The sequence below is a fragment of the Marmota flaviventris genome, chromosome 8 (assembly GCF_047511675.1).
Source record: "Marmota flaviventris isolate mMarFla1 chromosome 8, mMarFla1.hap1, whole genome shotgun sequence".
Classification (NCBI taxonomy): Eukaryota; Metazoa; Chordata; class Mammalia; order Rodentia; family Sciuridae; genus Marmota; species Marmota flaviventris.
This window is the reverse complement of record NC_092505.1, coordinates 129,460,885-129,474,658: the sequence shown is the minus strand read 5'-3', so window position 1 is coordinate 129,474,658 and position 13,774 is coordinate 129,460,885. Positions and strand designations below refer to the sequence as shown.

Sequence of the window (13,774 nt, the reverse complement as noted above, 5' to 3'; positions counted from 1 at the left end):
AAGCAACAAGTACAAGTGATCTCAGATAAAGCACAGCATTATGCAGACGCAGCTTCCTCTATATTAAAAATATTTGCTGGCATCAGTGTAGACTTTGTCTTATACTTCTTGAGTATTTTTCTTTTTCTTTTTTTTACTTTTTACTTATCAAATAGCTTTGGTTTTGGTGGGATATTGCTATTCTGAAAGCATATTGGAATCAAAGTGCCAAGGTTCCAAAAGTCCACACTCTTTCCAAAAAGAAATGTTCAGTGAAAATTGTAGGATGTGCACACAAATCCAGAAGTGTGTTATTATAGAGTATTGAGAACCAGCTTTCCAAATCTCCCTATCTGTAATTCTTTTATCCTTAACCTCCTACAGCTAATAAATCATTGACTCAAAATATCCACAAATGGAATGTGTTGCTTAAAATCACTATTTTTATTAAATGTAAAAATTTGACACCATCATTTCAGTCATCATAATTAAGGGAAGAATTTCTCACCAGTGTCTGTCTGCAATAAAGTGGTTCCGCGAGCTTTGTGTTCCTTCCTACCCTATCTGACATATAGAAAGGACTATCTCCATGCATGTATCATCCACCTCCCAATGGCTAATCATCCTGATTCTAACATTGTCTTCAACTTAGGAAAAGTCGTAGTGAACTTAGAATAGTGATTCTTAACCTGAGGTTTACTTGGAAAGATTTTTTTTTTTTTTTAATTCTGAAGCCCTGGCTAAAACTCCAGGCTAATTAAACCAAAATCACTAGAGATACTTTTGGTTTAATTAGTTCTCAGAATTTTCTAGAACTTCCCAAGCAATTCCAGTGGGCCTCCAAGGTTGAAAACAGAGGTTTAGAAGAAACTATTATGACAAACAGAAGCAAAATACCCAAGTGAAGTTTGTAAAACTACTGTCTCACATGTCTTTTCAGGTATTTCGGCATGGAGACCGAAGTCCCATTGAGACATTTCCTAATGACCCCATTAAGGAATCCTCCTGGCCCCAAGGATTTGGCCAGCTCACCCAGGTTGGTTGGATGCCCAGCTGAAGGTTGTGGATGAGTCTCCAGGGTAAATGTGTGTAGAATTGTCACTGTTTTGATGCTTTTTACCTTTTTGGCTTTACCCAAGCACAGGAGCTATATATGGATAACAGAATCTGTGAATTTAGAAATGTTGAAGATAGAGAGTGGGGAAAAAAATCCTCTAATCAATAAACTGAATATGTACTTGGCTCTGTGTGTTCTCATATTCTCCATCAGAAGAATCAGATTAAGGGACAACTGTGTCAGAGACGAGAATTTTTTTATTGGCACCTCTTGCTGGAGCAGAAAGGAGACACAGCATTGACCCAGCTGGCTCTCAGAACAAAAAAAGGGAGCTAGTTGTTAAGTCTGTAAGGGTCGCAGGGGTGGGCTAGAGTCTAGGAATTTTAATGGGCTTTGGGAACAATTTCTGAGATGTTTTCTTTGATTATTTATTTTTATTGGTGCATTATAATTATACATAATAATGGAATCCACTGTGCCATATTCATGAACATAGCATAACTCCATCAGTCTCATTCCCCAGGACCTTCCCTTCTTCCCCCCTTCTTCCTCTCCATCCACTTACTCTACTGATCTCTCTTTGATAATTATTATTATTGTTGTTAATTTAATTAGCGTGTTATATATAATACACATACATTATAAAACGGGATTCATTGTGGTATATTCATACATGGACATAGAACAAATTGGTAGATTTCGTTCCCCAGTCTTCCCTCCTCCCTCTCTCTCCATCCCCTTCCTCTGCTAGCCTCCCTTCTGTTTTTGTGAGATCCTCTAAGGTGCTTTCCTTGTGGGCCCCTCGCAAGCACTTCAGCCTTGGGGCAGGCAGGCAGTCTGGAGCCAAAGGCTGCATCTCTCCCTGTATCATCCTTTTGCTTTGTGATAAGAGTGAGTCACTGCAACTATAGGAAAATTCATAGGTGGGGGTGGAAAAAAACACAAATTATGGGATAAACAAGTTAAGGGTCCTGAGAATTTGCTCTTTGGGTGACTTCTCAACAGCATTGTCCTTTATGTTGTTTGTTTTGGGAGAATCATGGCGAGGGGATCCTGGCTTTCATGATAGCAGCTGTTTTCTGAAGTTGGTAAGACTGAGAGTGAGTGAGAGGCTAGGGGAAGACACCATCATGCTCTTAATAGCTAACAAGACAAAGTTAAGGTCCCTGGGTGCGTTTGACTTTGGTGGGGGTGGGGGTGCTGTTTCATGTGATTCCTCTGAAGTGATGACATTAGAATTTGATGTTTAACCAGCTGGATGCATTGGGATGGAGTCTCAAGCTTTCGTGTGCAAATGTTTTGTTAAAAATGCAGATTCTAATTCAGCAGGTCTGATGTGAGGCCTGAGATTCTGCATGTCTGGCAGACTTCCAGATGATGCCAGTGGTACTAGTATATGGCACACTCCTTAAGTGGTAAAGGTTTAGAGCTCCAATTTCTGCCTTTGGCCAGGAACTTCTAATTGGCATAATGATGGGACAATGAATCTCTAGATCAATGGCTCTCCAAGTATGGGCCCTGGACCAGCAGCCTCATCATTGCCCAGCACTTTGTTTAATGTAAATTCCCTGGCCCTGCTCTATAACTGTAAGTTAGAGACGTTAATGCTAAAGCCTAGAAATTTATGTTTTAATAAGTCCCCCAGGTCATTCTATGTGCCATGCTGAAATGTGAAAACTATTGCTTTGTTCAGGAGATGACTGTTTCCCCCAAAGTTAACCATAAGAACACAAGACCCCAAATCCCTGCTTCTTCAGGTACCCCAATCATGGTCCCCATGTCATTCTTTCCCCACATTCGTCCCCATGGAAGGTGATAATAGTGGTGCTCAACAGTGACAAGCTAATGAGCAGGTGCAGCCAATCAGCAACCCGGAGGCCACATCCTCTCTAACTCTTGAAATCTGATGAGGCTCTGGATTCAAGACAAATCTGCAGCAGTGTTCTCAAAGCACGGTGCTCTACTACCTGCATCTGAATCAGTTGGAGTACTTGTTAAAATGCCAATTCCATGACCCCCTCCCCACAGGATACAATAAGCTAGAATTTGGGGGGAGCTCCTGAGGAATCTGTACTTCAACAGCACTTCTATGTAGTTTTATTCCTGATGCTCAGTAATACTTGAGGACCACTGAGCTAATGCAATGCATCTCAGTGTTTGCTGTCCCTTAAAAGGTCTCAGAGAGCTTGCTGAAAATGTATTCCTAAGCTCCACCCGCTAAGATTCTCACTGAGCGGTCAAGAGTGGGGCTCCAGAATTGGATTTCGAATGTGATCTCAAGTGATGACTATATTTCTGATTCACAGATCACACTTTGACTAACAAGCTTTAGTCCTTTATGAACCAGTCATAAATAAACTGTATGGATAATAAATCATTCATTGCATCCAAAAGTTGAAATGCACCTTCAGATTCATCAAGCCCACCTTCATCACATAGTTGGATTTCATTCACAAAATCCCCACCTAGTGGTCAACCAGTCCTTTTCAATACCCTACCATCAAGGATCCTACTACCAAACCAGAGATGAGTCATTTATTTTAATTAGATCAATCACCAACTATCAACTAAACACATATGAGGTGCAAGTTCCTATGTTAAGTGCTAATAAAGATGAAGTTCCTATGTTACGTGCTAATAAAGGTGAATTCATCTTCTCAGAGGGTCCGAGAGTCCTGACTAAAGATTGCAACTGTTTTTATTTTTATGTATCTATGTGTTGTTATTGTGCAACTATTGAATCATACCTTATTCATTCCACAGGTACAATTAAAAGAGAGGAGACAATTTCACTTACTTTCACTAATTTTTGCTTTTATTTTTTTCCCATAGAGAGGCATGGAACAGCATTATGAACTTGGACAATATTTAAGGAAAAGATATGATAAATTCTTGAATAAGTCCTATAAACATGATCAGGCAAGTCGGGTGCTAACGGCAGGAACCTTGACCCTTGAAAAGAATCAATTCTGAATATGTATAAGTGTTTTACCTGTTTTGTTTTCCAAGGTACTTATATTAGTCAGAGATCTTGTTTACAAATGTACTTGTCTTTATAGGATTATTTTTTCCTAAAACTGTATAAATATGAGTAAGTTCAAACTTTTATGGATACTTGTGTAAATACTTTGGCTTGGCAAGTAGACATTGCTTAATTGGTGTCATTTGTCAATTCAACTATTGTCCTTCTAGGTGGCTTTATACCATGGTATGCTCAGAATATTACTCATTTTGTAACATATTATGTTTATGAAGTTACTACAATGTCTGCTAATAGTCCAGTATGACTGTCCTGCTCTTTCTCTAGTACCTGGCCAGCTCCACAGTAGGGCTGCAGGGGACCTTCATGTTTCCTCTCAATTGGCTTCTGTTTTGAGGCATGGTGGCATACACCTGTAATCTCAGCAACTCAGGAGGCTGAGGCAGGAGGATTACAAGTTTGAGGCCAGCCCTAGCAATTTAGTGAGTCCCTAAACAACTTAGCAATACCCTGTTCCAAAATAAAAAATATAAAGGGCTGGAGAGGATGTGGCTCAATGGTAAAATGCCCCCCTGGGTTCAATCCCCAGTACAAAAAAAAAAAAAAAAAAAAAATCTTCTACTTTGATTTTTCCACTCTAGGTTTATGTTCGAAGCACGGATGTTGACCGGACTTTGATGAGTGCTATGACAAACCTAGCAGCCCTGTTTCCCCCAGAGGGCACCAGCATCTGGAACCCCAGCCTACCCTGGCAGCCCATCCCAGTCCACACTGTTGCTATCTCTGAAGATCGGGTCAGTATACGGAGAGGTCCAGGAGATTTCACGTGGCTCTGGAAGGAGGAAACTGGGCTTCTCAGAACTGTGGATTTGGGAGTCTGAATGTACTTTGGGCTGTACAGTTTTACTTCTTTCCTTTAAAAAAAAAAAAAGAGAAAGAAAGAAAGAAGGAAGGAAGGAAGAATTCAAGGGACAGTCATAGTAGGACGTGGAAAGCCCTAGGCAGGATGAGTAGGAACTGAATATTTCTTTAGATCTCTACCATCCACTTTGTTTTGCCACCATTTCAACTTCTGCCAGTTTGTCCCTCTTGACTCCTCCCTGTCTCTCTGTCTCCCTCCCTTCCAGTGGGCTGCTTTCAGTTTCTAGGCTTTGGGTGCCCAACACAATTTGGGCACAGATCTCCCTGCTTACCAAACACTCCTCCCCCAGAGAAAATCTACGTTCCTAGGTAGGGAAAAAGAGAAAGAGCTGGGTTCAAAATTCGTCCCCACACTTTATATATATGCCCTCCTATTTACCTTTCATAACAACTTGGGATGGATAATACTATTGTTCTTTGATCGCAAGGAGAAAGACCTGCTCAGAGAGGTAAAATAACAAACAAAATTGGTCCAAAGCCACATAGCTGGTCAACAGTACTCCTATGACCCAAACTAGATCTGTCTAGTTTTGTTACCTGTAAAATAGTGATTCTCAAACTTGGTTTGTCTATTTGGATCTCTTGGGGAGTTTTCAAAACTCCTAATGGCCAGGGCACTCCCTATAACAAACCAGAGTCTCCAGGCATCATTTAGAAATAGTATACCTAGATGATCCCATTGGCAGCCAGGCTTGAGAACTGTAAACCAAGCTACCTCTCTTGGACTGTTTGAGAGAAACGCTCAAACTTATTTACCCAGGGTGGGACTGACCAAGAACTCTAGCCTTTTCATAACACTTGATATTTTAAAAAACAGTAATAAATATATGTAACTAATCTTCCAGTGTATATGTAGGAAATGGTTTGGAACAAGCAGTTCTTTCCTGGTTTCCCTATAGTTACATCATGGGCAGGATCTATCTTAGATCACTTTCCATTTCTACAGGTGAGCAGCACAGACTAGGTAACTTATGAAAAAAAAAAAAAAAAAAAAAAAGAGGCTCATTTAGCTTGTAGCTCTGAGGCCAGGAGGGTAGGAGTCCAGGAGGCTAGGAATGTGGCACCAGCATCTGCTTAGCTTCTGAAGAGGGCTTCCTTGCTGCGTCATGACATGGCAGAAGGTATCACATGGCAAGATAAAGCAAAAAGTACTTGATTTTATTTAAAAAAAAAAAAAAAAAAGCTAGCCTGGTGTGATGGTGCACACCTGTAATCCCAGTGGCTCAGGAGGTGGAGTCAGGAGAATCATGAGTTCAAAGCCAGCTCCAGTAACTTAGCAAGGCCCTAATCAACTTAGTGAGACCTTGCCTCTAATAAAATATAAAAAAAGGGCTGGGGATGTGGCTCAGTGGTTAAGTGTCCCTGGGTTCAATCTCCTGTACAAAAAGAAATTTTAAAAGCCACTCCTATAATAATAACCCATTAATCCACTTATGAGGGCAGAGCCCTCTTGGACCAGTCACCTACCAAAGGTCACACCTCTCAACACCACTGATTTGGGGACAGTGTCTCCAACACAGGAACACTGGGGAACATTTTCAAATCATAGCACTACCTTATCTCTCTATGCCTGAGGCTTAGTGTGACCCCCCCCCCCCCACACACACACACACACACACACACTTAACAGTGTCTTCCAGGATATGTTGCTGTCCTCTTTGTCCTTCCAGTAATTCTAGAGATTTGACTTAATTGCTGCACCTAGTGGCTTAAGAATTTTCCCCAAGTGCTTTGTAGAAACAGCTGTCCCCTGTCGACCCCACTCAAGATAAATCTATTCTAAATTGACCACTTCTGTTGTATGTCCTGAAAAGTCAGAATGGTTTATGTATACCATCTTCCTTTATAGAATCAGGAGTGAAGTATTATATTATCCATGTTCTTAAAATGTTGTGAAAATTATCTTCCAAAGAGAAAAAAAATCATTTTTCCCATAGGCTTTTCTGCAGAGATAAAGACCAAATAGGAGCACCAGATTTAGCCAACACAAACATGGATATCTATTTAACCTGTAATCCAGAAAGATAGTAATTAAATTACATAGAAAGAGAATCCGGGCGCTGGGGTTGTGGTTCAGTGGTAGAGCACTCGCCTAGCATGCACAAGGCACTGGGTTCAATCCTCAGCACCACATAAATGTAAAATAAAGATATTGTGTCCACCTAAAACTTGAGAATAAATATTTTTAAAAAAGAAAGAAAGAAAGAGAATCCAGATACTATTAGAAGAGGTAAAAAGAGGGAGAGGGAAACAAGCAAGATTATCTACTGTTGGCTTCTAGCTACCTGCTCAATAAAGCAAACAAAGCTCTCCTGTCAGTTATGAAGTCTAACAAATCCATCATCAATCAACACAAGGTTACTCCCAGACCTATGCTGGGTATTAGAGAGAAATATAAGAAAAACACGAGGCCAAGTTTCTTCCCTAACTTATGATCTGTTTGATGAAAGAAAATGATCATGAGTGAAGCATGCAGAACAAAATGGTAGAACATGACGTCAAAGACAAGCTGTACACGCTGGACGAGTTCAGAGAATAAAACCTGCATGGAACTCCCACAGGGAAGTGATTCAAATCTGCCTAGAGTAAGGACTTGAACCAGACCTCAGAGGTAGGAAAGGTGAGGGGTGCATGCATACACTCTTCAGTATCATATGACAATGATTTAGAAGGAACAGACACTGGAGCCTCAGAGAATACTTGTTGATGCAATTCAGCAAAGAGGAAATGAAGGCCTGAAGTTAGATGATAAAAGATGTCAGAGGAAGGAAAGCCAGCAAGGTCACCAACAGGAGCAGAGATGACAAGGCAGGAAGCAACTTAGAAACATTTTCTGAGCAGCCACTAACACACCAGCTCTGTTCTAGGAGTTGACACTATAGCAGTGAACCAGTCAAACAAGATGCTAGGTCTCTTGAGGGTCTATACTCTATTTAAAAAAAAATTTTGTTTTAGTTGTAGATGGACACAATACCATTATTTTACTTATTTATTTTCATGTGGTGCTGAGGATCAAACCCAGTTCCTCACACATGCTAAGGCAAGCGCTCTACCACTGAGCCACAACCGCAGCCCCTGGTGGGGTCTATATTTGATAGGATAAGAAAATAGGTAAATAAAATAATTTCAGATGGTGATAAGTGTTTTGAGAGAAGTAAACACATTAACATGCAGGCTGGCTGCAGGAGCCGAGCCAAGGTGAGTATCAGTGGGGGATCTGTTCCAGGCAGGGAGGAGTTAACGCAGAGACCCTCAACCTGTGTGTTTAGAGACAGCAAGAAGGCCCACAGTGTTGCTGGACAGGAGAGGATGGCAGAGTGTTTATTAGGGGTCACCTTCCTGTAGACTCTTTGAAGCCATGCTGAGTGTGGATTTTATTCCAGGTCAAATGAAAAGTTAAGGAAGGTTGGGAACCACGAAATAACCTGATCTGATGAATGCTTTAAAAGATAAAAATAAAAAACAATAGTATAGCTACTGTGTGGAGAATGAATTGTGAAGGCAGAAGAAAAGTATTTTGATTGGCCAAATAGGAGGCACTCACAGTATTTGAAACACAGATGACAGTGGCAGTGACTGTTAGGGGACAATGAAGATAAAGAGAGGGGTCTGTTGGGTGTATTTTGAAAGCCGACAAACAAAAGTGGTTTAAAGGTCAAGGGCCTATTTTAGATCTATTTTGAAAATAGACCCCCAAAAAGTGATTAGTCTATGCTGTAAATTTTGCCATTGGCAAAAGTGGAGAAATTATCAAGAAGAAATGGCTTAAAGTAAGGAAGTCCACTTTGGCTCTGTACATGTTACGTTAGAGGTCTTCAACAATCAAGGAGAAATATACAAATAGTGTTGTCCAGCAATACAGGACAAATACAGGAAAGCAAGAGCCATAAAATGAACTTGGGTGTCACCCACCTGTAGAGCATAGTTAAAACCCCCAAGAGATCATCAGATGTAAACTCATTTTAGGATGATCATTTTGTCCTCCTAATAGGCTTTAAATTATATTTTCCCATACATTTAATATATACCCTTATTTTAACAGTCTGCAAATTTGCAAGAACCGAAGTCAATGAATGGTTTGTTGATCTCTTTAAGATTCTTTCCCGACCTCTAATTTATTTTCCATATTCCTGGGGGAGAAGGGTATATAACCAATGGGCACCTAGTGCTAGAAATGAAAGGGGAGGAGGAAGCAGCAAGATAACAGTAATTCACAGCAAGTGCGAATATTTACAAACAGCACATTCCGATTTAGGCAAGTTCATGGAAGAAAAAAAAATCATCATAAAGATTTTTTTTTGGGGGGGTGGGAGGATCTGGTTACAGATGCTGTGGTTTTCAGACCTTAGACCACTTGTTTTGTTTTCTCCTATTTTAGCATTGAGCGCACGTCTAGCATATTTGAATCTTAATTTATTAAGGTTGCCTTTGACCAAACAAGGCTTAAAATAATGGCGCAGCTCCCTTGGCAAGGTGCTTCTGGCCAATCAAGGTCTTTATGCTCTTTCTTTTGTCCCCAGTTGCTCCACCTGCCTTCCAGGAACTGCCCTCGTTTTCAAGAACTTGAACGTGAGACTTTGAAATCTGAGGAATTCCAGAAAAGGCTTCATCCTTACAAGGTTTACAGTGGGGTTATTTAATAAAGTTTTGGCTTCTTTAAAGGGTGGGATGAATGTGTCTGCGGGTGGCTGGTGACAGCAATGGGTTAGAATGTTTAATGAGGAAAGTCATCTCTACCTGATCCCCTTCCCTATGTGGGAGCCACAACCAGTAGAAAAGCCAAATCCTGTACCCGTGTCCCTGGCAGGAACCAGGTGCACATGAGTAGCTGGATGAGACTAACTGAAGTCTAAAATCATGTGCTTTCTGAGGCCAAGTGACTGGGGCCTGTCTTCCTACACAAGGGACAGGACTTTTTTTTGTTTTATGAAGGTCACCCCCATTTCAGGATGGCACATAAGGTAGAAGATGGAATGCTTTGTATTTTTAAAATAATCTTCCAAAGGAATACAGTGGAAAGTCTCTAATAACCCCTCCAATAATCAAAAGCATTCTTTTTCTAATGTAGTCTTTCAGGTTTTTATGCTTATACCAACTAATACATGTATATTCTGGTAGTTTCTCCTTTGATTCCACAAAAAGTATGTACTATTCATAGGGCTGGGCACTTTGGTTTTTTTGTTCTTGTTTTTTCATTGAATTAAATATCTTGGAAATACCTTATATCTGCACATAAAAATATTCTTATTCTTTTCATTCTTTCTTTTTTTGTTTTGTTTTTGTTTTGTTTACAAATGTGCAGTGTCTGAATTTATGGACATACCAATATTTATTTTAATCCTTTCCTATTGATGGAATTGGGGGTTATCCCCCCTCTTTTTCTTTTACCATCTGTGTGAACACCTTGGGCATCTAAATAATTTCATAACAATATCCACGGGATAATATCTCAGAAGTAGAAATTTGGACTTACTTTGAAATATTATCAAATTATCCTCTGAAGAGGTTGGACCGATTTCCACTCCCAGCAGAAAGGCATGAGAGAGCCTGTATGTCCAGGGCCTTGCTGACAGTGTGCAGGCCACTTTGGCAATGTGTGCCAATCTGATGAGGGGAAAATGGAACCACTAGACACATCCTCTCTGCAATGAGGAGCAAGACAAGGAAGTTCACCCTCATCACATTACATGAGCCTGTGCTCAAGAACTTCTACCATGAGTCAGCTCAAGCATCTCCATCCAGTCAAATGCCATGTGTCTCTCTTTCCTAATCTTTTCACTTGACTATTTTTTGTTGGACTAGTGGTTTCCTTTTTTCTTCAAAGTTTTAGAATTTTTCTCTCTCTATTTTAATAGTTCTGTCTGTGACATGACGGGTGTTTATTATATTGTTGTCTGTCTCCTGACTTGGTTTTTCATGAATTTGCCATGTAGATTGTAAGTGAATCCATGTATTCGTACGTATCTTCTGCATTTTCAGTTATATTTTGAAAAGGCTTCCTCGGTTCTGGATTATTAAGCGAGTCTAGGAATGCTTTTTTCTAATTTCACTACAGCTTTATTTCTGCATTTGTATATTGCACCCATTTACAGTTTATAGTAGTATTAGATATCCATCCTGCCTAAGTTTTTTTTTTCTGTTAGAGTATCTAATTTCCCCATCCCTATTTATTGAATGGTTTCTCTTTTCCCACTAATTTGAGATATTATATATTGAAATTCCTGTATACATGGAGACAATTTCTGGAATTTGTATTCTATTGCATTGTTCTTATGAGCAAAAAAAAAAAAAAAAAAAAAACATGGTTTTAATTACTGAGACTTTATAATGTACTTTAATACCTAAAGTGCTGCTCACCCTCATTGATCTGTTTTCTGGGTTGTATTTTTATTGGTTCTTTTTAGTCGTACATGACAATAGAATTTATTTTGACATAATTATAGTGCCATGAAATATCATTTGTTCAGTCCCCAGTATTTCCCCTTCTCTTTCCTTTCTCCTTTCTTCCATTCCCTTCCCTCTACTCCATTGGTCTTTCTACAATTTACTTATAGTTTTATTTTTAATTAGTGTCTTGTGTGTGTGTGCATCATGGTGAGGGTCACTGTGATATATTCATATATATACATAGAAATGTTAGGGCAGATTCTTTTCACTATCTTTCCCCATCCCATCTCTTCTCCCTTCCTTTCATTCCCCTTTATCTCCTCCACTGATCTTTCTTCTATTCTTTCCCCCTCCACACCTATTTTGGTTTAGCTTCCACATATTAGAGAAAATATTCAACCCTTTGCTTTTGAAGACTGGCTTCTTTCACTTAGCATAATAGCCTTCAATTCCATCCATTTATTGGCAAATGCCATAAAGTCATTCTTCTTTATGGCTGAGAACTATTCCATTGTGTATATATACCACATTTTATTTATTCATTCATCTGTTGAAGGGCACCTAAGTTGGATCCATAGCTTGGCTGTTGTGAATTATACTGCTATAAATATTGGTATGGCTACTGCACTGTAGTATGCTGATTTTAAGTCCTTTGAGGAGTGGGATACCTGGGTCAAATGGAGGTTCGATTTCTATTTTTTTCAGAAATCTCCATACTACTTTCCCGAGTAGTTGCACCAATTTGCAGTCCCACCAGCAATGTAGGAGTACACGCTTCTCCCCATATCCTCACCAACATTTATTTTTACTTGTATTCTTGACAATTATCATGGCCATATTTTTAGTTTCTTTCTGAACTTTAGAATCAGCTTGTTTAACTTTTTAGTGTTTTTACTGAGATAATAATTTATAAGTTAACTTAAGGAGAATTTGCAACTTTTCAATGTTAAGTCTTTCTTTTTCTTTTTCTTTTTGGTCCTGGGGATTAAACTTAGGTGCACTCTACCACTAAGCCACATCCTCAGCCCTACTTTTGTATTTTATTTAGAGACAGGATCTCACTGAGTTGCTGAGCGCCTCGAGATTACCGAGGCTGGTTTTGAGCTCACCGTGCTCGCATCTCAGCCTCCCGAGCCGCTGGGATTGCAGACATGTGCCACGGCACCCAGCCCACTGTTAAAGTCTTTTTTTCAAGAATATGTACATAATTCTTCCTGTTCTTATATTAAAGATTACTTTAGGATTTTTTTCCATATATGCCTTTACACCTTTCTGTTAAGTTCATCATAAAGTTGGCAATATCTAAAAATAACAATGGCTTACTTACCTCTAGTTTTCTTTTTTTATTATTTTTTTATTTATATATGACAGCAGAATACATTCAATCCTTATTACACATACAGAGCACAGTTTTTCATATCTCTGTTGTATACAAAGTATATTCACACCAATTCATGTCTTCATACATGTATTTGAGATAATATGATGTCCATCACATTCCACCATCATTTCTAACCCCATGTTCTCTCCATTCCCCTCCCACCCCTCTGCTCTATCTAGAATGTCTATTCCTCCCATGCTCCCTGTCCCTACCCCACTATGAATCAGCCTCCTTATATCAGAAAAAACATTAGGCATTTGTCTTTTTGGGATTGGCTAACTTCACTTAGCATTATCTTCTCTAACTATATCCATTTATCTGCAAATGCCATGATTTTATTCTCTTTTATTGCTGAGTAATATTCCATTGTGTATATATGCCACATTTTTTATTAATTCATCTATTGAAGGGCATCTAGGTTGGTTCCACAGTTTAGCTATTGTGAATCATGCTGCTATAAACATTAATGTGGCTGTGTCCCTGTAGTATGCTGTTACCTCTAGTTTTCTAATATTCACATCTGCAATCTCTTTCTTTTGCCTATCTGCACTAGTCAGTACTTAGAGTATCAAAGTACATAGTAGGATTGTCAGTGGGCATCCTGGTCTTATTACAAGCTTAGATGTTTTCTCCTATTAAGTATGCTGACTTTTGAATCAAAATACAGTAGACACATTTTTATCACTTTAAGCAAGCATCCATCCATCTTTCTTATTTTCTTGAGTGTCTTTTAAAAATCAATTTTGATTGTTTAATCTTTTGAACAATCTTTTTAACATTTTAAATATAATCAAGTTATTTTCCCTTGAATCAATTACTATGATTAATTATATTCCTAGATTTACTAATATTGAGCCATCTTTACATTTCTCAAATATATTCCCTTTCTTTTAATGTGACATTGAGTTCTTCGCTAACATTTTACTTAGGCCTTTTGCATTGTAAATACAAGTGACATTAAATTAGAGTTTTATTTTCTGGGCAGTCTTTGTCAGTATTGATGTGATCCTAACTCATAAAATGCCTTTTGAAAGCTCTCTTTTTCTTTGTTTCAGAACAGTTAAAGTAG

At 39.0% G+C, this 13,774-nt stretch overlaps 1 protein-coding gene across 1 annotated transcript in view; it reads left to right on the top strand.

Annotated features, from left to right (window-relative positions):
- The window catches only part of Acp3 (acid phosphatase 3), a 53,262-nt gene that overhangs the window by 12,287 nt on the left and 27,201 nt on the right, over window positions 1-13,774 (top strand). The window contains exons 2-5 of the mRNA XM_027933657.2: window positions 920-1,015; window positions 3,869-3,955; window positions 4,658-4,810; window positions 9,458-9,556. Of these exons, the coding sequence (XP_027789458.2) occupies window positions 920-1,015; window positions 3,869-3,955; window positions 4,658-4,810; window positions 9,458-9,556 (435 nt within the window). The remainder of the gene's footprint in view (window positions 1-919; window positions 1,016-3,868; window positions 3,956-4,657; window positions 4,811-9,457; window positions 9,557-13,774) is intronic.